This window comes from Saccostrea echinata, unplaced genomic scaffold (genome assembly GCF_033153115.1).
Source record: "Saccostrea echinata isolate AGI-Se365-2 ecotype Australia unplaced genomic scaffold, CSIRO_AGI_Sech_v1 ptg000025l, whole genome shotgun sequence".
Lineage (NCBI taxonomy): Eukaryota > Metazoa > Mollusca > Bivalvia > Ostreida > Ostreidae > Saccostrea > Saccostrea echinata.
Genome location: NW_026889774.1, coordinates 9,267,501 through 9,293,750, shown reverse-complemented (window position 1 = coordinate 9,293,750; position 26,250 = coordinate 9,267,501). Strand labels below are relative to the sequence as shown.

Below are 26,250 nucleotides of genomic sequence, written 5' to 3'. Positions count from 1 at the left end.
TCTATGAAAATAACTCAAATATTTCTCAATAATATCGGCAAACTTAAAAACACACTACCTGTAAATTATCATTTTACCTGCTGAAATTAACAGACCCTATCTTATCTTCACCTGCGTAGGCTAGCGAAATATCTTTTTTTTTAATTGATAACGAAAGTATTTTATGTTTAAAAGTAAAGTACTTAAACATTTTGGAGATATTTGTTCTTCAGTATTCAACCAGTGGAATGGTCTTTTTGATATAAAATGTATCGTAACATTACGGGTTTGTTATTCATAATTTGGACCTACTTTCGCGGTATTATTGTGCATTCCGTAATAATGGTAAGAAATATTATATATCACGGTTACAAAAGATCTGGTAATGGACACCCATGTTTAAAGTTCAACTTTATTTCTCAAGATTTTTGATTATCTGCGTTAATTGGACAGAGGATCAAATTTCCACATAGTGAACATGGCAGGAATCTTTGTTCAAAAATGACGATTTTGCTAATTTGATATAAGCGTGGTCAGAGAGCAACAACAAGGGGATACACCCTTACTTTTTATTTTGCGGTCAATAAACGGCGGTTTACTTCAAAAAGAGTGATGTATACTTGATTTTAATCCAGTAGTTCTTGAAAACGTTTGTTCGCATTTCCTTCATAGAAACTGTTGCAATTAGTTCATTTGTTTTTATCAATATGGAGTATACCAGTACTTCACATTATTTCAAATAGAGGAAATTTTCGGATGTAGTTAAAAATTAAAAAAAAAAGTTTTTCATTTTTCTGTAGCTACGCATTTAAAGTCCAGTATTTCATTTCCGTGTAGCACAGATTTTGAATGAATTATTTAAATATTTACTTTTGTAGTAATTTATCTTCTACATTATTTTCCATGTGTATCCCAGTCGATATACCCAGGTTACCATTTGCATTGTCTAAAGATACGGGAAATCTTGTAATTGTTGTTGAAGCTTTTGTATAATGTAGAAAGAAATCAATGAGTTTCAATATGTGATCAAATCGTATTTTGTTTTCCAGGAAATGGCCATAACGGGAGATAATAAAAGACTAACTTCACCAGGCTTTGCATGATAAAAGACTGTAGCCTCGCTATGGTCAGTTCACAAACGTCCCAAGGTCATCTAGAGCAGAATTCGGAGACAATGAGTGAAGTGGGGGATTCAGATCGAGATATTCGAGACCCTCCAAGAGTTCTTGGAAAACCGCCAGCAGGAAAACATCGTCCGATGCAAGAATGTGATAATGCATCGGTTGATTCTCCCGTTAAGGGTGATCTAACGAAGGTTACCGTATCTCCTCGTGTGGAACTGATGTTAAACAATGAATTGTTTAAAAAATATCTCAGTAGACATGGGAATTTACTCGAAAAATTGGCTCAAAGACAAGGACGGAGCAGAGGAACTTTAAAGAAAGCGTTTTCTAACCTTGACCTTTCCAAAATTGATCTTGAGGAGGAATTACATTCAGCTGAAGATATGAATAGTTCTTCAAAATTGGGAAAAGAAGACAATAAAGAAAACGATGTTACTGGAGAAGACGTAGACGGTTTATGTTCTTTACATTCCCAAAATCCTGCGGCTATTAGGGCAAAAAGATCACTTTCGCTTACAGGAACCAGTGATCCCAATTTTAATGATCTTCAGCAAGCCTTGAAAATAAACGAGGAAAAGACAAATGTTCGAAATAAATCGAGACGTTCAAAGTTCATGATGCCAAGTTTCGAAGAATTCAAACGCTCCAGAAAAGAAAAACTGAAAAAGGGACAAGAATTTGTGAAAGACGTATTACGAAATAAAGAAAACATTCCTCATTCGTTTATAAAGAACCTGGACATCAAGTGTTTTCCTACAGTGACTTCCTCTCGACGGTTGCCAAAGGAACCGGTTCCAAAAGAACCTGAAACTACGCAAAGAAACCTGTCTTCTGGTGAAACCTTCAAGGGTAATGAAGAACAATCGCAGGTTGTCTCCAAAGAATCCCAAGTAATGAATAAAAGTGTTGAAACTGCAAAAGTAGAAGCAGAAGATGTGAGGACAGAACAGGGTTTCCAAAAGATAAAACAGGAACCACAAGAAAGAGTTCACAGAAAATTGCCAAATATAGAAAATTTAACATTATCAAATATTGCGCATGTATCTAGTCAGCAAGGTTTTGATGTCCATGAATCTAATGAGAAGACCGACGGAAACCAAAGAATTGACGACAATCATTTGTCGAAATTAGTCACCAGGAAGGAAAGATTAAAATCTAGTGAATCCTTTTGTGCAAGATCTCCCGAAGTTTCAATATGTTCGCCAAGACGTTCTAAAAGTATGAAAACAAAACAGAAAGATTTTAGATCAAACTCTTCGAAGTCTTTTACTGAAGATGTTGACCCCCTTGAACTATCTACAGATGGAAATACTGTGTATGCTACTTTAAACATATTTTCAACGGATGTGGAATTACAAGCGCAGGCTACGGACACAGAGGAGGATGATGATCACGCAAAAGACTCCCAGAGTAACTGTAGAACAGAGAACCATTGTGGTTGTTGTATTAGAAAGAAAATATCCAGTTCAAAAGATGATTTGCTTTCTAAAACTGAGAGTGCAATGAACTCGAAAACATCTGTTTGTCCTGAAGGTAACGAGACATCTAACAGGAATTCCCAACAAGAAAGAAGTGACGGTGTTCCTGGTCGAAGAATTCTTCGAGCAACACGAAAACGCAAACTGCCAACCAAGCAACGTAAAAACAAAACAGAAGAAATCAATTTTACCGTAAACACAGGTCTTTCGACCGTTAGGACGTGGCCTAAGCTCTGTGCATCTCAGTCTGTTGACAATGCGACAAATACTAGTGTCAAGAAAATTGAGAAGAAGCCTCCTCCTGTACACCTGCCACTTAACAGGTCCGTCAGTTGTGAAGTGTTCAGTGTCAACAACTTCAGTCCCTTCTCCCCGGGGACATTCTCATTCCCAAATAGTCCCAGCGATCTAGTCTCCTTCAGTTTCCCATCTACAGACAGCTCTAACCCTGGTTCAGAGATTGACTTATACACTGGTGAACACGAAAAGATACACATTCAGGAGACTAGGTCGATTCAAATAGATTCGAAGGTAAACTTCCATACATAAATATTTTCATCAGCAATATCAATATATGCATGAGATTTGACATAAATATATTCTCTTCTTCTATTGAACACAGTAACCTACATAAAACAATGAAAACTGACTGTTAATAAAATAGGAAGTCAGGCTCATAAATTCGTTTCCTGTAAATATCCATATTTAATTTAAAATATCTTTACTTGAAAGTTCATTTTGATTACACAATCATCTCTTTTTCCTTACTTTTCACTGCCTTAACTATCTACTTCTTTAACAGTTATTGATTTCTCGGTCGACATCTGACGTTACCACAGATTCTCAAAGAAAAAGACGAGAAAGAAAACAACGACCTTATAAAAGTGATCCCTTCAATGGCTCCATCCACTTAGCAGATAACAAGTTGACCCAAAACTTAAGTAAGTGAACAACAACTCAGTTGAGAGATAACAAGTTATTCTAAATATAAATGGATGATCTCTAAGAAGTTGACCCAAAGCTTAAGTGATCAACAACTCAGTTGAGAGATAACAAGCTATTCCAAATGTTAGTATGTGACCCCTACAAAGTTGACCCCATACTTAAGTAAATGATCAACAACTCACTTGAGAGATAACAGGCTATTCCAAATAAGTAAGAAGGTGGTCACTACAAAGTTGACCTCAAACTTAAGTAAGTCATCAACATCTCAGTTGAGAGATAAAGAGCTGTTCTAAATATAAGAAGTTGATTCCTACAAAATTGACCCAAAACTTGAGTGATCCATTCAAAGACTCTATTCCAGTCAACATACAGTCGACTGTCCCAAAACATTAAAACAATAAAACATTAAAAGATGAGGAAACCTATCTGTAACAATTAAGTTTAGAAAATAAAAAGAAGAGGAAACTGCTAACTTTAATTAAAATATGTCCATATATACTTAATTTCTATCAATTGTTCTTTAAGCATGCATGTTATTTATCATTGGTGAATCACAGCATAAAAATACTAAGGAACTCAAAAAAGGGATGCTACCATATAAACAATTTCAGCATAAATTCAGCTTGAAAGTAAAATAAAGAATACACCTTTTTTGTATTAATTCTCAAATTTACTTTATGATGATAAGATTTAATGTTAGTGTTAGTTTTTTTTTTACAGCGATGCTGTATTTTCCTTTGCTTACTTGGAAAGAATAACCCTGCATCCAAGGAATGGGTTATTTAATTAAGATATTTCACGATATAATGAGAAACATTCCTATACACGTGCTAGCATTGTCTATAGGAAAAATGTATCGGTGTGGGGCTTAACTATCTGCAAATTGTAGAATTATATTAATTAAGTTCTAGGTATTTCCCTACTTAATAACATCTCATAAGGACTAATACAGGTCATTTTCCTCAGTTATACTAGGGAAAATTATGGAATTACCACATTACATTACATTCGTAGGAGTATAGCAAAACATAAATCAAACATACATTACAAAAACATGGTGTTTTTGAGTGCATGTACTGCTTCTGCTAAATTGTTCGCTATTTTTATATCCCCAAAGGAGCGGAGGGGTGGGGGGGGGGGAGGTGCAAATGCATGATTTTAAAGGTTTTGAGTTTTACAATCATACAAGAAACTGCAGGGTTCGAAATTCACTATATACAACTCGCAAAACGCGAGCTAGAATTCCCAAATTGCGAGTTAAAAATTAGGTAACTCGCAAAAACTTGCGAGTTGATTTTTTTGCATTGAAACTGTTGCAAAATTATATAATATGACAGAACACAATGCTTTTGATTTAAATCAGTAATTTAAATAAAAGTCACACTGTAGTTGTATTTTGTGTATTGTACAGTAGTTACTTTTTCCTTAAGTTACATGCATTTAATTTATATAAATTTAATTTAACATGAAAATTGCGAGTAGTCTTATAAAATTGCGAGTTCACTTTCTTGGTACTCGCAATTATTTGCAAGTTGTAATTTTAGGGAGTTTCTAACCCTGGAAACACAATATCCAAAGCAGGAGAGTATTGTAGAAACTACCAACGCAACACATGATTCCAATTGATGGAATTTATTTTAAGCAATCGTGCCCTTGCCCTTAAAGCAATTTACAATTTGTTTACGTCTGGAGGGTTTGTCATTTAATTCATATCAATAATAAGGGACCATAACAGACAAAATTAAGCAGTGAAATAATTTGTCTGATTTAATTTTTCCCGGAAATATTACATGTTGAAAGTCTTCTCCGACATTAAATGAATCCCTTGTCAGATAGAAATATTTCGTGAGCTAAATGTTTAACGCGACCATTTGACAGATAACATTTTGCCGAGTTACTCGTAATAATTTTGTAATTTCCCTCTCTATAGCCATGAACTACTGTTTTGTCAATTTTTCTCAAACCAAAATTTTGGTACCGAAATTACAGTTTTATGGACAAACAAATTATATAAGCACGAAACGCTGCTTTGTTATAAGGCAACCATTTCTTGACAAGGTCGACAAGTGGGAGGTTTCTTTGTTTACACAATTTGACAAAATGTTATCTTTTTGGTCTCAGTTCTCTTGCACTAATCGTGTAAACTAGTTCCCAAGCCATTCCTTAAACTGGTGTTGTTACTAATTCATAAAGTTTCATTTTATTATCAGTACGACGTTGCATGATAATTGTATTGAAATTCTCTGATCATTTAGTAATCAACAATGGTAAACTTGCAGTATGCATGTATATAACTTAAATGACTAACTCTAAAAATGGGGTAAGACTAGAAAAACTCTGAAGTCAGTTTAATATTAAAAAAAATTAACTTAATACAATAAAATAAAAATAAAAATAATAAATTTTAAAAAATCAAAGAAAAATAAATAAGTTTTTGACTCGCACTAGAAAAATCAATTCAGTATACTAAATAACAGCAAAAATTACAACCAAAAAAAAAAAACGCACTCGCATAGCATATATATATATATATATATATATATATATATATATATATATATATATATATATATATATATATATATATATATATATATATATATATATATATATATACATACATGTAGTACACAAAAAAGCAATTTCAATTTTTTTGTGAGGGGTTCAGTCAGCAATCAGCCCCAGCAGAAAAGCAGTACATATATGTATGAACGTTCTTTGAAATGTCTATTCGAAAAATTCTTGTTCTCTTTTAGATGCTTTGAGGAATAACTTCTTGTCATCGAAGGAAGAGGATTGCCCTGACGACAGAGACGATTTGTCATTAGAGGATGTTGAAGAAGAAAGGGTACATACATTTTACTGCTATTAAAAATGTATACTAATTTATAGGTCAAACACCCAAACCTTAAAAAAGATCAGAAACCACCTATGAAACTTAGTACATATGAAAACAACAAGAAGAATGAAATTAGGCCGACAGAAAAAAAAAACACTATACAAAATAAATCCCACAGAGTCCTATTGCGGAATACACAGTTTATAGATAAAACATAATCTGATCAATTCTTAAGAAAATGAGCATTCGCATATCGATCTTAACAGTAATATTTAATAAAGATTGACATTTGATTACATTGTATGTATTACGAAACAGCATCTGTTTTTCCTTGGTATTTTCTAAAACTGGTAACATTGTGTAACATTGTGTAAAAATCAGTTATAATATATATTGATATTATACTTTCATGTAAATGAATTGAATCTGATTCGTCGAGAAACATTTGTTAAAAAACACTATTACCCGCTGAATAATGAAGCCACGCCCACCAGCGTAGCAACAGTTAACATTGCTTGGCGACGGGTGTTATTCCAAAAAATAGCGACTGCGCAGAATTTATGCGCGCAAGGTTCACTGTTATATGTATTTATATAAAACATTCAGTATAATATAATAAATATTGCATGTAGTTGAGTGTAACATTGAAAATTTTCACCCCTCGAAAACCATTGTCAACCTCGGCTGCGCCTCGGTTGACAATGGTTTTCTTGGGGTGAAAATTTTCAATGTTACACTCAACTACATGCAATATTTATATATTATAATATACAATATATATATTACAAAAAACATGCCTTTGTGCCGTATGTTCTTGGAGCATAATTATATATCTACTTCAACAACTGTTTATTACATCAAATCATCAGTATTTTACCTTTTATCCAGATTGAGAAGATGAATAATAGATGAAGTCAATACATGTTTATTAAGTTTGTAAGTAAGTTATAAATATCATTGTTCCTGTTCTTAGAATCTGTTTGGAGCCGATCAGTTTCGAAACATCAACCACAGACTGAGTAACATTAGTGACGTCAGCACGGACAGCGGCGTCATCGGTCCAGACAGTATTCCAGATGCCCCACCGAGTCCCTCCAGCAGTATCTTCAGTCAGACAAGCTTGTTCGGGGGCTCGGAGGTTGGCACATTTTGATAACTTTTCTTTCTTTGACCTTTCAGAATTTCTAGGTCTGTGCAGCCGTTTGTTAATTCTTAAACAAATAAACGAATGTTCATTGGATAATATTTGAAACCGAAGAATTAAAGAGACTGGTAATCTTTCTGAGTTTATGTATATGTATCTGAGTTTATATGGAATGCCATATCACTGTTACATGTAAAGCCATAATTACAATTCTTATGGCTGTAAGAATTGTCGTAATCGTCGCTGATACAAAAATGTTTTTTAGTTGAAACGGTCAAGCGAACAAGACATCAAAAGAAAAGTGTTAAAGATAAATTTGGATACTGGGCGCGGATAGTGCAAATTTATATTTTTGAGATTTGATGAATAAGATAAACAGATAATTGAAACTTTGATTTGAAATAGGGCAATAGAATAAGGAAGTAGTTAAAAGCTGCATGTGATGTTTAAATTAAAATAATTTCCAAAAGGAGCTTTCATTTGCATAACAAACGATGCGTGAAAATGCCACAAATACTTGTATAAAGAGTGTTTTGCAGATAATTAAAATCCGGATAAAAGTGAACTCGCTTCCAAGAATGGAATGTAAACTGAATAAAACACTTTTCTTCATCTGAGGTAGACAAACACTCACCGCGGTAATATTATCAGATTGGACAAGCGTCAGCCAATCAAAAAGCTAGAAAAATGCATATTGATTACAATCTCTCGCTATAACATGACATGACTACGATGTCTTGCTAAACAATGTCCATTACACTATAGGAGTAAACACTACTCACGCAGAGGGCTTGCTTTATTTTGTGCTCTCTGTGCATAGGATTTCTTTATACAAAAATGGTGCTAAGTTTTTTTGACGTGGTACGTTGTTCTCCTGCTGGATCATTATCTTCATATGTTGAGTTTTAAAAAGCTCATATAATATTACAAGAAAAAAAATGAATGAAGGACTTTTTTTAATAAGAGGAATGTTTCACCTGCGTAATTGTTTCACAGATCAGTATTCTATATAATAATAATTTTTTTAAAAATGCTTATAAATGAATTTAACCAACTGCGTTTTTCTTTATTTGCAAAAATTTCAATGTGCACACATTTAAACGATTTTCAAAGAACTATTAAACACATTTATTAAATAATTTTACAGGGACAAACGTGCACTGATGTGGACGAAAAGAGTTTTGGAGACTCAGAATATAATCAAGAAAAGCACGAAAAAGAACGCAAAGAAACCATTTTGGAGATACGAGACACTGAAATAAATTATGGAAGAGACCTGAAAATTTTAAAGGAGGTACGTATAACTGAGTTTCTTTACATTTTTTAAAGAGAATTTAAATAGTACGTTGTAAAACAATTTATTCTTCTTTAAAAATAATCTTTAAAGCTCTGTGATGAATTTGGGGGATAAACTGTAACGCTATTTACCTGAGATCTTGTAACTTTTATAGTTAACTAGTTTTGAAAAACGTAGAAAGCAATGTGCCATTTATTTCTAAGTTTTGTCCTATTGCAAGAGCATACCTAAAAGGAATATAAGAAGGCCATTATGTGCTAAAGAATATTAAATGGTCTACCCTATTCAAATTATTCTCTTATTAATTTAGAATCTATTTGTGATCGTTGGTTTCTAACTATTTTTAGTTGAAATATACGCGATATCATTAGGTTTAAGGTCAGTCTGTAAAAGGTCAAGGTTAAAATTGTTTCATTAATCATGAACACACTTTAAATCAGTACACAAACATGAATTAATTTCAGTGTGCACTGCACACATATATTTTGAGGCCATTTGTTCAAAGTCAAGGTCGAATGATGACTGTCAATTCTGTTTACTTGCGATGCAGTGTGCTTCTATACATTAATCAGCAATCAATTTACAGGAGTTTTACAAGCCTATGAAAAACAACGGTTTGTTGACGTCTGAACAACTAGAAGACATCTTTCAAAACTTGGAAGATCTAATTGAGGTCAACAAACAATTTACGGATCGTCTTCAGCAAGCTGTAGAGGCCGCCCTAGAAGCAGGCGACGAGGTAAAGCCGATTTGTACTGTACCAGTCATTTACTGTGTTCTCTGAATGTGTGACATTTCATAAGAAAATGTAATAATAACTGGTAATGAGATATAGAGCTACCTATCAGGTTTCAGAATTAAATTAGTTTTTGTTTATTGTAACGTGTGAGAAAAGCAGCTTTTGTGTTTCTCATTAGCTCTTGGCTTTTGCTTGTTACAGCTCCTTACAAAAGTTGTCATCGGCGACCTATTCCTGAAATCAACCAACCTCATCTACACATTCGAGCACTACTGTGTGAACCAGGTATTGATTTCATAATGATTAGATTTTTCCCACTGCTTCCGGATGTGTCGGGGTTTTTTTATGGTACTTGAAACAATCTGTCATCTTGCATTCCAATTCGAATCTTATTAGACAGTAGGTCGATCAATTATGTCCGACTTTTGAGATTTATTATCACACGATGTAGACCATGGGCTTAATTACGCCGTCATATTAACGCCCAAAAGATGTTATCACAGAAATATTTCCGACTGTCCAAAAGGTCAATTGGCCATGGACAAAAGTTTGATTAAAAAGTGCAGAATTGTTGCCTTAGAGTGAGATGTCCCTCCACTTCCGACAGGCAGTGCTGACGTCACTGCGCTTTACTGATAAGACCATGCTAACAGTTTAGTGAATAGCCAAGTCGAATTTCATTAAGACATGTCAGACTAAAACAATTGATTCCGAGCTTGAGAGAGATTATAGAACATATGTGAGGGTATTTCATTTATTGATGTGTGAGGGGTGATATGAGTGCGTCAGAGAGATCACGAAGCGATGTATCAATATGTCGTATTATTGCGAGGACCAAGATGATATCTCAGTTTGTCTCATACGAGAAGGGCATAATACTGTAATCATGTAAAAACGTCGGTATCATAATGGTTAACCAGAAAATACTGGGACATCAAATAAGAAATAATATCTCATATTAATTGATTAGTTACCTTTACGGGTATTAATGATGGACAGGTGCAGTAATTTTAATGAAGCATATATATACCTTTACTTACGAATGATATATTTATCCAAATTGGGTTCTAACGATTTTATTTATAAAATGTGGAGTTAATTAAAAAGAATTTCTGCTGTAATTTTCAGAGCCAGGCAACGATTTTGCTGGAACAACTTGAAAGAGAAAAGGATATTCTGAGAATTTTTCTAAAGGTTTGCCAAGATGAACAGCCAATTCTGAGGAGAATGCATTTAAAGTCTTTCTTGATGGTCCCTGTGCAAAGAATTATGAAGTAAGTTCATTTTTGGGAATTTTACACTTTGATGCCTCACAAAATTTTTCAAGTATATTAAATAACTAGGTTTAAAATATTTTCTGAATGTTTTTTTAAAGGATGATCCAACTTTGAAATAACATTGTTATGATTTTTTGCAGGTATCCATTATTGTTGGAACGCTTATACCGGGCAACATCTCCAAATCATTCTGACAAAGAAGCAATACTTAGTGCCAAAAATAAAATTGAGAAAATCTTAGAACATATCAACTCGGTATGATTTCATGTATTCTATATTAAAAAGGTTTAATTTTCTTTTTTTCCTTCTGCGGACTTGGTGACATTTTGTGTATAGTTATTGAAGTTTATTTTTATTGATTTTGCAGAGAACACGAACAGCCAGTCAAGTTAGATTAGCGAAGAGGAAATCTGCGGACAAGAAATACACAGTGACAGAGAAAATAGAAGTAACGAGGGTAAGTCTAGTGTTTTGATCAAAACGATGATTGAAATAAAGATGAAGGTGCTGCTGACCAAAGAAAAAAAATCTGCTTTATTTAAAAAAAAGATTTATTTTATTAGGTTGCCATGGAAGTATTAGGATGGCACAAACATGACATCTGTGACATATTGACTAGTCAGATGCAGGTGGCGCCATTATTAAATGATCAGAATTGGGCAACAAAGCGCCTGCGCAACATCAAATTTACTTCCGTTCACGCTGTGCTGTTGACACTTGGACAGGTATATAACAGTGTAATGTTCTGTTATTTGTAATAAATTGTAGGTTCTTGTTTGTTAACAACAATATTTCAGCAACATCTTGAATATTTAAAAAATAGATCCAATGTTTTATAATAGGAAAATGAGGAGGACATGGTAAATTTTACATATTTAGCTTTTAAATAAGTTCTTGGAATTTTTAAGCTTTTTTTAAAATTTAATTTTCTTCAATATCTTTATCTACTAATACGATTACACTCAAAAAGCTACTATTTTTTCATCGGAAACCCTTTGAGAATTTTGTCTGGACATTTTCTAATTGGCAAAAAAAAAAAAAAAAAGTTAGAAACAATTCAATTATTTAGAAAAATTAATAACAAACTTAGTTGTTGAAAAAAAAATTAATCCTTTCTATCTTTTGTATGCTTTATCAATTATGCAAAATAGTTCCATTAATTAGCATTTTAATTCATTTTCTAAATTCTGTTTTTCAAATTTCTAACTTTATCATTCACAAAAAGATAATAGACATAATAATTATGCATGCAGCATTGAAAGACTAAGATAAACAATTGCAAATATGGAGACTTACAATATATTCTATTTGTTTTGCAGGGAGAACTTCTTCATGCGGAAGAGGAATGTCTGTTGTTTCCAAGGAGAAGCCAGGTGATTCAAGCAGCCATAGTTCTGATCAAGGAGAAAAATGGAAAATTTCAAACTTTTCGAGTAAGTGGACATAATTTTGAACACGAATTAGTTCTTATCTTCACATGCCTTCATACTTGTTGAAAATAATTACAGGAGAGAAATTCATGGAAATTACACGTTGTTATGTTTTGAGAGAATATATTAATTTTTAAGATTCTAGAATAAAAAAAAGTGGAAAAGAAAAGCAATGTAACAATGGAATTGGACTGTAATAATCTTTGTAAAATTTGAGATGAGAAGATGCATTTTGATTTTATAAAAAAGAATTGTCATATCTTGGATTTATTTTTACATAGACTTTGACTACTATTTTTTCAGGAACCATTTTTACTGAATCGCTGTGTCATCAATGTTGACAAAGACTTGGAAGATGTTTTTGAAGTTATGGAGCTCAACAAAGAGTCTTGCTTATTTAAGGTACGTAAATAATTATTTTTCATTGATTATTGTATATCAGTTATTGATGACTTTTCCATAGAAGCAAGAAAAATATCAAATAGCCTGGAAGAAATATGATAAGCGTTAATTCTTCTTTTTACAGTGTGAAGACTCAAATCTTTTCAAACTATGGCTGCAGAATGTAAAACAGCAGACGCTTGACTTGGGATCATGGAGAAAGAGAAGAAACGCCTTGCCTAATATTATGATTAAACATCTAGTATGAAAAAGATTATACCAGAGCAAATTCAGAACTGAGCAATTGCTGCCTCTTATTTTGCTTTGTGCAGAAAGAAAGTCCCATGTTGCAGGGGCCAACAAAGAGTAACGATAGCTCTATTTGCTGCAATCAGAAAATGCTCATTGAAATAGATGATCATTGCAGCTTTTTTTCTGATTAAATATGAAGCTAACAGAAAAAAATAGTACTGCAACATTCTGCAGAGCTTTACAACAGGTTCGCAGCAACCGCAACAGACGTCACTTGAATACCTGCAATTCAGAGCATCACCTGTTCCACATTACCCCTGAAATAACTTAGTTAGGAGAGATGTCTGGCGGTTAATAACGGTTAATTACTCTGCCGATAACTAGGCGTTAATTGACATCCGTGGTTGTGTATTCCAAAGTGCCATTTGCCCTGTGATATTGATTTGCTTAGACAATCACTTGTTAAACATGTGCTAATATATCAACAACTTGACAACTATAGCATGTACATGAATTAGCATCTTGTATCATGTATATTACATGTCATTATTCTCTTTGGTCAAATGAAATCTACTTGCATTTTCGCACAAGTTGAACAAGTTGTATGGTATATATTTGTTGATTGTGGACTCAATGTTCTCAATGGTCCATGAGATGACGACTGTGATATTTTGTTTTTGTAAAGATATTTTGTTATTTTGGTGCTTTTGGTATTAATATCGTTATGTACAAGTGATACATTGAAAATATAGCAAAACACAAGGAAATCATTTGTGTCCATGACGATTTTTATAAACACCATGTTTTGTTCATTAACAGTAATTTTCATGATTAAAAAACTTTTCAGCATTTGAAAAATCTTACTAATCACTCAATTTGTCTTGTGACTTTTTCTTTGAATTGTTATACATAAGAGCTGGAACTCAAAAACTGGGAAAAATATTTTAATTCTTCAATTGACATACTAATTATCTACTTTGATAAGCTTCTTACTAATTATTGTTAGACACATACATTAGGAGGCTGTTATGTCGTGAATGCATGCATTTGATGAATTTATTCATGTTTTTCCCTCTACTGTGTGTACCAATAACATCATCCAAAGAAGAGAATTTGCTGCCTTGACTTGTTCTTGCATTGCTTTCAATTTTGTTCATGTAACCATGTTGGTTTTCATCATTTTTAAATTACTGAGTGATAATCAGAATGCAAACAGGACAGTTTTCCAAAGCCAGTAGATCAAACATGGTGTTATATTTTATTGTCGAAATGCGCACATGTACATAAAAAGAATCTTGGCTCATTGAATGAGAATTTAATAAAAATCTGAAACACTATTCGCATATATTTCCATTTTATTTGTAACAGGGAAACAAATTTTAATAGAATATATACAATATTGTTTAATAAAGACACAGGCTCGTAGCAAGGTTTCAAAAGTGGGGGGGGGGACCTCTTCCCAAAACAATCTGACAAGCAAAAACAAAAAAAAAATGTTCAAAAAATTGGAAAGGGGGGGGGCAACTTCCCATAATAATCTGAAAAGCAAAATATAATAAAAATAAAATAAAATAATAAAAAAAGGAAAAAAAAGTGCTAGACCTTTCAGCCACAAAACGTTGTTGTTGGGGGGGGGGGGGCAACCATCATCTATATATTTGAGGGTAAATTTACTATAGCAAAATACTTTACTCAGAAAAAAGTGGGGGAGGGGGCAGCCCCCTGCATCCCCCCTCCGCCTTCTACAGGCCTGCCACAGTTTAATTTTCTGTTATTGAGTTTTCGTGAAGAGTCGAGAAAAGACCCACCGCATTCGTGACTTTAAAGTTGGGGAGATATTTCATTTTTCAAAAAATGTAAGGCGTGTAATATCACAGCTCGTCTTTGTACTTTTACAAAAAAAGTATACATATTTCGTGTAAAGTATTTCATGTAGTAAATTTTAAATTTACTAGGTGGGGGTAAATGCGAAATTCACAGAAAACTATTTTGTATTTACCTCCACTTAGTAAATTCAAATTGTCAACATGATAGGTGTCTGACAGTTATCAGTTATGGAGTATCTGCATACATGGAGTATCTGAGTCGATTGATGCTGAGGTAATAACAATCAAATTTTCGAAAATCTACCAAAATATGAGCCCGTGAACTTGTATACTGTATAAAGAATGACAGATAACAAACTGATTAAAAAAGGGCTATTTTCGTCTCTTAGACATCACAACCAACACACATTTCCTGTTTATTTTTTTAGGTTTTCACGCTAGAATGCAAGCTTGGGCTATGTTAAAATTAATAAAATGTTTTGTTGATATTTTATTGCACATTTTTATGTGAAATGATTCATTATAAGTTGCGTTCTTTTAGTTTTTCTTTCTAAGAACAGGTAAATTGATCTGAAAACAATGGCGCTGATAGAAAAACACGGAGTAGGCAACTGAGTAGGCAAACCCAAAATAGAAATACTTTTCCTAGGTCCTATCTGGATATTAATTTTAAAAGAAACAAAACAATAAAGAACCAGAAAATCACCCAAATAAGTTTGACTATAAACCAACTCCTGAAACTGCAGACGGAGTGGTCTACAAAATCTGTAAGTTCTTTCCAGTCACAGCCCATACATGTAATGATAAAAATTACCTATACACTATGATTTGTAGCTATTCAATAAGACTGATATTTGTAGCTATTTACCTATACACTTTATGACTTGTAGCTATTTATCACCGAGCAAAATTAACGTTTTTGAAATAAATAACTCTTTAAACATATTTTACTAAATTTGGACATTTATCTGTTAAATTCTCTATCTATTATCATTGTGTGTATATTATTTAGTTGATTGAATCTCATTCTCTTTGAAACAGGATTAAGACATTCCAATTGACTTTAAGTGACGTGTCAAAAGAATTGATACTCGTTAGGTGTAAATGCCTCAGGACCTGTTAGTCTAATATCAATAACTTTGTTTATATAATTATTTAGCAATGTCTTTTATGTCCATTCCATCAAAGAAACACACCTGTCTATCAATTAACTCAGCTAGTGTCATAATTCAATTATTGTTTACTCTCTATCTTACAAAAAGCTATGTCCATTATACCTTCTTCAGTTTGGAGGCCCGATGCTCTACCGGCCACATCCAACTCGGTTAAGACTTGTAAGCTATTATTTGAAATTTATGTTGATTGTTATTCACCATCGTCTATAATAAATTCGGAAACTTAATTTTACCAGTTCTTGGACTTTATATTGGAAGACCATAAGGAATACGGCACCTTTCTCGTTTGCATTGTATTACGGCCCCACAGCGCCGCTACTTTTTACCCGCCAACATTCCTTCTTCCCCGTTTACGCTAAACAACGGATATAGTCCAGGAATTACTTTTATAACCAAAATCTAACTGGTTATAATTGGTGATAGAATCGGGACGTTCCCCTCTGTGTTGTACCTTTCACTACGCCAGCGACGTGTTCTACCCATGAGTTTAATTTCCCCAAACATCAACAAACCTCACGATGGACATCTACTTTCGACCAACGTGGACTTCAACAAATTCCATTCAGCCGCGATATAGTTGCACCTTTAAGCATCCATCTCCGTCAGTGTGTTATAACTGTGGAAAGTATGGACACTATGCCAAAACCTGTCAATTTCCCCCTAAAAAGTCAAATTCAAGTAAACTGCGTGACGCAAATAGAATTCGTCATTTTCTGGACAGAAAACAATGTTTGAGAGAATTACCATTCTACAACCTCAGACAAACTGCCTTCCATAGATGTGTGGACATTACTTCTACCCTTCGATGTCAAATTTCAAGAACAAAAGAACAACTTAAAAACTCAACAATCAGAATCAAGGAACTGCTTCAGAAAGTGCAAACCACCGAGCAAAACTTTGATTAGGAACAACTCATCTCCGTTCAACAAGAAAGTTCCGCAAAAGTCTCGCAATTAGAAACAAATATCCAAAACCTACAGAAAGCTAATCCGGAATTAAAGCAGGAAATAATCGATCTTAAGATAAAACTAAACAATGCAAATAAAAACAATAAAATGACTTCAGACCGTGTATCAGAGCTTTCTGCACAGAATCAGAAGCAAACGGAGGAAATTTTACAGTTGTCAACACAGCTATACACTGCAGATCAAACCATGAGAAGACAACAGTTTCGGTCAGAGGAGCAAGACGCCGACATCAGTAGTCTTCGCTTCCAAGTTGAGGGTCAAATTCAAGAGATCAATTCCCTACGTTTCACAATCGACTCTCAAATTCAAGAAATCAAAAACCTCCGGAATCAAATCGACGACCAAGATCAGGAAATCGAAAGGTTAGAGGACATTATTGATTACGAGAGACAAAACGGACCCAACCCTTACCCCGCGTACAACAACTTCCACGGACATTGTCAGTGCCAACAGTGCTCACCATTTTATTGAGGGTGTTCCTTTCTAAAACACGAGGACGTGTTTTCCCGGAGGCCGAAGGATATTATCACCGAGCAAAATTAACGTTTTTGAAATAAATAACTCTTTAAACATATTTTACTAAATTTGGACATTTATCTGTTAAATTCTCTATCTATTATCATTGTGTGTATATTATTTAGTTGATTGAATCTCATTCTCTTTGAAACAGGATTAAGACATTCCAATTGACTTTAAGTGACGTGTCAAAAGAATTGATACTCGTTAGGTGTAAATGCCTCAGGACCTGTTAGTCTAATATCAATAACTTTGTTTATATAATTATTTAGCAATGTCTTTTATGTCCATTCCATCAAAGAAACACACCTGTCTATCAATTAACTCAGCTAGTGTCATAATTCAATTATTGTTTACTCTCTATCTTACAAAAAGCTATGTCCATTATACCTTCTTCAGTTTGGAGGCCCGATGCTCTACCGGCCACATCCAACTCGGTTAAGACTTGTAAGCTATTATTGAAATTTATGTTGATTGTTATTTACCATCGTCTATAATAAATTCGGAAACTTAATTTTACCAGTTCTTGGACTTTATATTGGAAGACCATAAGGAATACGGCACCTTTCTCGTTTGCATTGTATTACGGCCCCACAGCGCCGCTACTTTTTACCCGCCAACTTTCCTTCTTCCCCGTTTACGCTAAACAACGGATATAGTCCAGGAATTACTTTTATAACTTTATAACCAAAATCTAACTGGTTATATATTCACCAAACAGATATTTGACGTAGCATTTCACCTAGATACTATGACTTACATGTGGAGCTGTTCACTTGACAGATATTTGTAGCATTCACCTAGACATTATGACTTGTATGTGGAGCTGTTCACCTGGCATATATATATATATATATATATATATATATATATATATATATATATATATATATATATATATATGATTATATACCATGATTTGTAGTTATACAACTAGAGACTATGATTTGTAGCTATTCACTAAGACAGCTATATGTAGCTATTCACCTAGACAGCTATTTAGTATTTCACCTAGACACTATGATTTGTAGCTACTCACTAAGACATTAAGAAAAGATCCCAGATCTAACCTAGACCAAGCCACTTAACTCCAGCATTGACTTGCACAAAAAAAGGGTGTATTTATTCATTTGATTGGCTGAGATGTCGATGCTGATTGGGTCAATATACAATAATTTGATTGGATGATTCCAGGCGTATTTCAATCCCCTCATCATTATACATTATCTACAGACGTCATATAAGAGTATAATGTAAATAATACATGGATTAAAGTCTATAAAATTACCGTGGATAAACTATTACCTTGGTCATCAATGTTTGTCTCTCTTTTTTTAATGGGATGGGGGTTAATCATATGTGTATCGTAGAAAATAGATCATTAGCTATTAGCGAATTCGCCTTAAGTTCGTATCTTGGATTTTTCCTACTTTTTTTTTTACCTTTGTTAGTATTGTTCCATAAGATATCCCTAAATATTATTAACGATGTATGAGCAGTAAAATTTTGCACATAGAAGGACGAAGGCTATACAGTGAGTCTTTACTGAAAGGGATGAGTATAATTTTCTTTTGCTTAGGAATCACTGTCTAGTTTGAAGGGTATGCCAGGGCATGAACAACAGTTGAAAGCGGGAGATAACTTGCATTAATTATCACATGGTGATAAACCATTAAATGATAATTCTTTCCTCTTCCTGTGAGAACCAATTCGTTCCGTCTCCTTCAAAGATTCAAATAACGTCCAAATTGATCCTATAAGGAATATTCACTTCAAATGTAAGAACAAAAAAGCCACTGTTACTATGCCTCCACCTTTTAAGAAGAAATAAAAAGACATATTTAAATTTTCAAATGTTTTCTTTTTGATAGGTGTGTTAATTTCTGGATATTTACAACTGAATGAGTCAAAGCAACTTCAAATGTTCAAAATGTAGGGTTAGCAAAGACAATCAGTTTCAGACTTTTCTATAGCTTTCCAAAGAGCTTCATTATTTGTTTCCCTCAAGTTCCTTCGATAAAAGTTAATCAGATTTGGCGCTTCAAAAAAATCACTTCCTCACACCTTATAAGGATGGCAAGCTTATCAAATCAAAACAAGAAAAAAAACCCCTTTTTATCGACGGTTTTCCACAACTGGAAAAAAAGCAACACAATGCGTTCAAGAACACATCAACAGTAAGAGTCACAGAGAAGCAGAACAAAGATCGTCTGGACTTCCAAAAGAAATGAAGGATGTTGGAGAATTTCTCAGTAAAAAGCTCTCAGAAGACAAGTAAATCAATAAGAGACCTTTTCCATGAAATATTTGCATGTTCAAGACACATGTATGAAATATATGGAGATAACGAACAGTATTTAAGTTCAAAAGTCCATTTAAACAATACAAACCAGGAGCAGATCAAACACGGACCTCTGAAACATCAGAGGAGGGATCAGTTGCCATGGAGGAGTGAGCATCCACTGCCAATGGGTCACACCTGCTCCTTGTCATAATCGAGAAATAACGGAAAAATCCATCGACAATTCAGTGTGTAAATAATGGCCTAACAATAAGTATAAAAAACGTCAGTCAGCATTTGACTTATTGATAGGTTGTATTGCTTACAAGGACATTGTATCGACCACAAAACTTGCGAAATGATGACTTTTAACGAGACTGTTGATAGTGTTGTTTCATCAACATGTTTGTCAATAACTTACCTCCTTTAAGAAACTGTTCATGCGTAGAGCTTGCTCTTGCGTATCCAATCAACTGAGAGTTATAAACCCCGTATGCAGGTGATAATGGTATACTTCTGCATAAGTAAGAGAAGTTGACGGTTGAAAAGTTAAAGTCCTCACGTTTATCATAAAGCTTAGTTGTTAGGTTACCATTAAAGTCTTTTTCTAGTAAAATATCCAAATATGAAACAGATGTGTCAGACTCTGTGGTATCTTTTATTTCAAGTTCACTGGGATATATCGTGTCGACATATGAATGGAAAAAGCTATTTTTGATTGATAAAACGTCGTCGATATACCTAAATGTTGTATCTAGTTAAACAGACAAATCCAGCACGGGAAGCAGGCGATTAATTTCTCCGAATTTTCGAGAGTTTGTTATAATACAGAGAACAACTCTACTATAAAGGGATTGGTTGCCAAGAGAGAGAGAGAGAGAGAGAGAGAGAGAGAGAGAGAGATAGAGAGAGAGATGCACTAGAGGATATTCAAAAGAAGCACATTTAAATGTTACTAAAGATTTAAAAAGTATCAAATTCCTTACCATAACTGATGAGGGTGAATTAAAAAATGACCAAACACATATTTATCAACCCACAATAAAAATACAGGCAATGAAAATAAATTTCTATGTCTCAGCATATGTCTTTAGATAGTGTCTAAATACCTGTCAAATATCTCGTTGATATCTCAATTAACAAAAAAGTTATGCCCCAAAAATGATGCTAAAATTGTCAGGAGTGCAACACCTTTTTGTGACATTTTGAAATTTCAATATTTTTTGGATATCTGTGAAATAAATAATAATGCTTTATGTTGAAAATAAAGACTTTCCTGATAATATTCAAAGTATTGAGCTTTAAATGTGCGCTGTAGTAACTTTTGTTTAATCAAGTTGTGGTCATGGCTGATGTTTAAAAAATGTTATACCACGTCAGGAGTGCAACAGAAAAAATGTAGTGTTGCGAAAAAAAACATCAATTGTAAAATTCTGAAAGAAAATTAAGACAAAAAAGAATTTTCGAAGTGTAAAACAATAACTGATATACATTTTAAAACTTAAAAATGTTATATAAATCACAAGCAGCATTAATTAGAGTCAAGTATATGTGCATACCCAATAATGTCAGGAGTGCAACATTTGGTGTTTTGCACCCAAACATGAAAAAACTGTTATCATTATATGATTTTCTGATTTTTATTTTGGAAAAGAAAGAAACAAAGAACATTTTTACCAAATAGACTTATCAATTACCGGATCTGTCTGTGCTTCAGATCTATATTTCTATGGTCAGGAGTGCAACACATGTTTTTAAAGATTCAAGTTGTGTGACTAAAACACTTCTGTTCATGCTTAGACGTACTAATTAATTAATAATGATCTTTTTGTATAATTTAATACTAAATTATTGATAGTTTTATTATTAAAATCCTTCCTTTTTAAATTTTATCAATTCAGATGCGTTTTTATCTTTTTTGTGATTTTTTTAATGAATGTTAAAAATAAACACATTAAAAAAATTGTCATAAATTAAAATTCAAGTAATTCCTCCTCAACTTCACTGAAACAACAGAACAAGTTCTTACGTAATTTTCACTTCACAATTCTACTTTAGAGGTCCAAATGCTTTTGGTCAGGAGTGCAACAAATATGTTACAATTATAAATCATCCAATAAGAATAAAAATAAAGAAAAAATGATGAGTAGAATTTTTCTGGTGGGTTACTGTGTTTGTCCTCTAAAGGAAAATATGCTATGAAATATATTTTATCTTCTAAATATACATTTAAGCTAGTTTTTTGGCATGAATAGGGAATAATTCCAGATAAAATGCGAATTTCAAATACTTTCATCTGTTTTAATTATGAAGTATTGGACTATAAATATTGCACAATTTCGTTACCACTTAATGTTGCCAACACTCTATGAATTTTTGTGTTCTACGGTTTTAATTTTAAATTTTACTGCAGTCAGGAGTACAACAAAACTGCTTTATAATTGCCAATGCTTTTCAACTATCTTTACTAAAAAATGAGTCAAAAAAAAAGTTTGATACTATTTGATGTTCAAAACACTATGTCTATCAAAAAATTACAGAAATTTTCTAGTCAATTCAGGGAATAGTTTTCATCATTTCACATATAGTTTTATATACAATTTATATATATTACGGTTTTGCAAATAATCATGTGTTAAGATCTTTTATATATGAAAAACCTGCCGTAAATGATAAAAAATATCAAAACAACAAATTAATTTACAAAGTAAGAATGGGTTATTGGGTGTTATAATTTTTAAAACAATGTTAAATAAAATACATATCAGATGTCAGGAGTGCAACACAATAATGTAACATAGGGTCACTTCAAAATCTAGTATTTTTTGTAAGAGAACTCGTATATAAAAATTCTTTTTTGGCTTAGATTTAAAGAATATGCCTGAACGGACAAAAAAGTGAAATTAGTGGAATTTTATTGCTTCATATTTTTTTCATATTGACACTTTTCAAACCAGAAATGAAAAAAATAATGTAAAATAACAATCAAAAAGCCAATTTTTTATCGCACATACAAGAGAAGATACTCAGTCATGGTCTAGGTTTAATCATGTATACCCCTTTTACCATTTTGAAGCATAAAAAACTTTAATTTCTTGTGATTATGTATTTAAAAAAGTCTTTTAAGGTGTAATGATATTTTTTTTCCCAAAAGAAATTTTACTAATAAAAATTCTGAAACTTTTTAATCCAATTGTCTATTCTATTGCCACTTCAGGATTTTAAACTAGAATGCATGTGCAGTATGATGATATAAGTGAAAAATATGTTAGAAATAGTTGAATTTTTCCAAAAAATTCAGTTTGGTGGTCATTTTTTTTTAGTTCACCCATGATGTAACTTCTATTAAATCAAACAGAGAACAACTAGATATTTGTCTCAAATACAAAAATTCTCAATTTGTGCCACAAGATTTTTTAAAGCATTTTTAAATGAAGTCAGCTTTATAGAAGTTGTGAAGATATATACTGAGTTAAATAGTTCAAGATAACGGAATTGCTCAGGAATGCCATTGAAGAGTGTTTTTTGAACAGTCAGGACATGCAACACATATTTTTAATTTGAAAAAAAGAATTAAATCTGGTAAAACATATTTACAAGCAAATAAAAAAGTGAAAAGTTTAAGGACCCATTTGCAAACAAATAGGTGCAATGTCCCCTGAGACACATAAAAAAAAAAACTTCATCAAAAAAGTTCTGCTGTGCAGCGCGATTGCCAGCAAAAAAATTATCCTTCGGCATGCCAACATTGCTTGTACGATAAAATACATGTGAATGCCACTTTCATCTTGGACCCGCACCTTTATTAATTTTTATTCTCTTAAAAAAGAAATAGACCTGTTTTGATGAATATTGCCATGGTTCCAGGCAAAGATAGAGACTAATGAGCAAGACGCATCACAGAGGCAGCGAGAACCTATTTAAATATAGATGAGATTACCTAACAATTACATTTATTAAAATCTAACCAGAAATTATCTTAATCACTAATAGGGACACTGGAGACAAAGATGGTCTTATAAGCAACTGGCCTAATACACGCAGCGGAGTCTCTCTAAGAAATGACAAGACTACATAAGAAATGTTACAATCTAAAATAACAAGATCGTTGGCTAATATACAACAAGTCAACTTCTTAAGGTGTAATATCCCTGTGATAAGAAAGATAACTATCAAAGGAAATTATTCCAAGAAATCCAATGAATTCTCTTACCAGAGTTTAATAATGAGGACCTTTATATAGTCAACTCATTCAAATCCGCACTATGTTACAAATATTGATTTCTATTTCCTATCGCCAATATTTTTATTAATTACTTACAATAGTTTACCTAAAACATTTATACTCAGTTCCTTTAAACTGTTAAAATTGAGATATTTCTATCTTTTAACATATAATTATTTTAATCAATTAAGGAGGTTGGATCCTGCCATCAAAAGTAATGAGAATTTTTTATCAAGTATATTTTTAGAACTTATGCACATAGCTTTATTAAAAATCAAAACAAAAAATGGGGGTCAATGCGCTTCTTTTGGCGCTACAGAGCATTTAGTTTGACCTTTTTGCACTGTAAATACGTCTTACACATAAATCAATTTTTAAAGTTTCTACTCCAATAATTTTTGTTCAAATAAATAATGGGGACAAAAACAGTGACTGTCTTATTTCATCTTAAATAGACACATTAAAATTTGTGACAACGAAGAATTTTTCAAATTACTCCGCATGTTCAATTATTTGACCTTTTTGCACTCAAACATTTTCATTTTTCATTAAAAATTTAACAAGAAAAAAAATCATTTGAAAGTAATGACATTTTACTGAATTTAAGAAGAATGGTTAAAGGTATCATATATATTCAGGAAAGAAAATAAAATGTGGGGGTCTGTGATGTTAATTTTTAGATATTACTAAAACAGTGCTAATTTTAAGCTTAAATTAGGGCTATTTTTTTCTTCATGTTCACAATATATTTGCTATATTTATCATATATGATGATAAAATTCATGACAGTTTATTTAATAGATAATTTAGGACCAATATAAAACAGTCCACTGTACAAAATAACTATGTGTGCAGACTGCATGTAAAAATAGGAATCCAAACTTAGCATACTTTAAATACTTCGAAAGAGAAAAAATGATCATTTTCTTCTAAAAAAAACCTTCCGCCACAAAATATAGTTCCTCACTTAATGCTTTTAGTATGGACTTTAATCATGGAGTTTTAACTGAATATAGTTAAATTGGCATTGTAGAATCAAAATTTATTGTAAGAATTAAAACATTATGCAGAATTTTTGAAATATAGATTAAGATAAAAATTTGCTCAAAAGCTCAGGAGCGAACCTCGTTAATTAATATTTTTTCACCAAAAAAAAAAAAAAAAAAAAAAAAAAAAAAAATTGTAATAATAATAATAATTGGAAGAACGACATCTCCTGTAGATGGAAAGATAACTCTTGTAGATGGATGCATTTTTATTTTACAAGCACAGAAAACAATGTGATATTCTGATTTAAAATGCAACGCTTCATTATGTTTTCTAATGTGTATTAGATAGGTACATGTATGATAGTAAATATTATTTTCATATATACCTCATATTTTTAATTTTATGGTGAGATAAAAATTATTGATCTTTCTATTCACCATATCAAATTTTCTTCTTATCATGATTCGACATAATATTCATTTCTGAAAAATTAAGCAACGCTTCATACTTCAAACTATTTTCCATTTGAATCTAATGCTTTTGTTGATGATGAAAATAAATGTTGTGAATTAAAAAAAAAATTGTGAAATTTGGAGCAGAGGGATATTTTACCTTAAGGTATTACCATCCTCCTGTGATGTCATAGGTTTTTGAAAAATCTGTTATTGATTTAAATTCATACCCAATAGAAATAATTTTTTTTTCGAAGAATGCTTTTCAATTGGTGTAATAAAAAATATTGTTTAGTGAAAGAATTTTAAATTAAAATAATAATTTCTATATTCAATCAATCATTTAACATTTAAAAATGGTACTAAGGGCAATAACTCCTCATGTATCTTCATTCAGACATTTTCTTTATTGTATTTCTAATGTCAAATGGTTTCTTCCCTGACAGGCCCGTAGGAAGCAAATTCACTTTGAGGGGGCACAACCATACATTTTCAGTTGGGGGGGGGGGCACTATCAACTACCAAAATTCCTTGACAAGCAAAAAAAAAAAAAAAAAAAAGGTTATTACTGAGGGGGCACAAGCATAAGTAGCTATCTTTTCTATAGTATTCTATATATCGTCAAAATTATTGGGGGGGGGGGGGCATGCCTGATATTCACATTTCATGAAAATTTATAAAGTAACAATTATTTTGGAACTTTCAGTATCAGAATTATGTATTTGAACAACTTTTTACATAGTTGAAATAATACTGTTTACTAAAAATGTATGATTTTTTTATGCTTACATATACCTCTGTTTATTTATGTCTGACATCTTACAAATATGGCAACCTATATATTTTTTTGTGATTATTAATAAATTTAGGCTCTATTTAGTGAAAATAAATGGACTTTTTTCTACTTTGAAGCCATAAAATTATAAGGGTGG

General features: G+C 32.4%; 2 protein-coding genes across 2 annotated transcripts in view; both read left to right on the top strand.

Annotated features, from left to right (window-relative positions):
• LOC133191967 (microsomal glutathione S-transferase 1-like) overlaps positions 1-26,250 on the top strand; it is a 190,902-nt gene that overhangs the window by 94,734 nt on the left and 69,918 nt on the right. The window lies entirely within an intron of this gene.
• LOC133191955 (uncharacterized) lies at positions 1,009-14,222 on the top strand. Its single transcript, XM_061327735.1, has 14 exons — positions 1,009-3,112; positions 3,384-3,522; positions 6,283-6,374; positions 7,339-7,503; positions 8,657-8,803; positions 9,393-9,545; positions 9,747-9,830; positions 10,674-10,819; positions 10,963-11,077; positions 11,190-11,279; positions 11,386-11,547; positions 12,142-12,255; positions 12,556-12,654; positions 12,779-14,222. The coding sequence occupies exons 1-14, from the start codon at positions 1,079-1,081 to the stop codon at positions 12,899-12,901; spliced, it is 3,663 nt and encodes a 1,220-aa protein (XP_061183719.1). The 5' UTR covers positions 1,009-1,078; the 3' UTR covers positions 12,902-14,222.

What these genes read in the sequence shown, in the direction of transcription:
- LOC133191955 (XM_061327735.1), top strand. Translation starts at nt 1,079, where the DNA reads ATGATAAAAGACTGTAGCCTCGCTATGGTCAGTTCACAAACGTCCCAA. An exon ending in CGATTCAAATAGATTCGAAG is followed by an intron (nt 3,113 to 3,383) that starts GTAAACTTCCAT and finishes CTTCTTTAACAG; the next exon opens with TTATTGATTTCTCGGTCGAC. An exon ending in ACCTGAAAATTTTAAAGGAG is followed by an intron (nt 8,804 to 9,392) that starts GTACGTATAACT and finishes ATCAATTTACAG; the next exon opens with GAGTTTTACAAGCCTATGAA.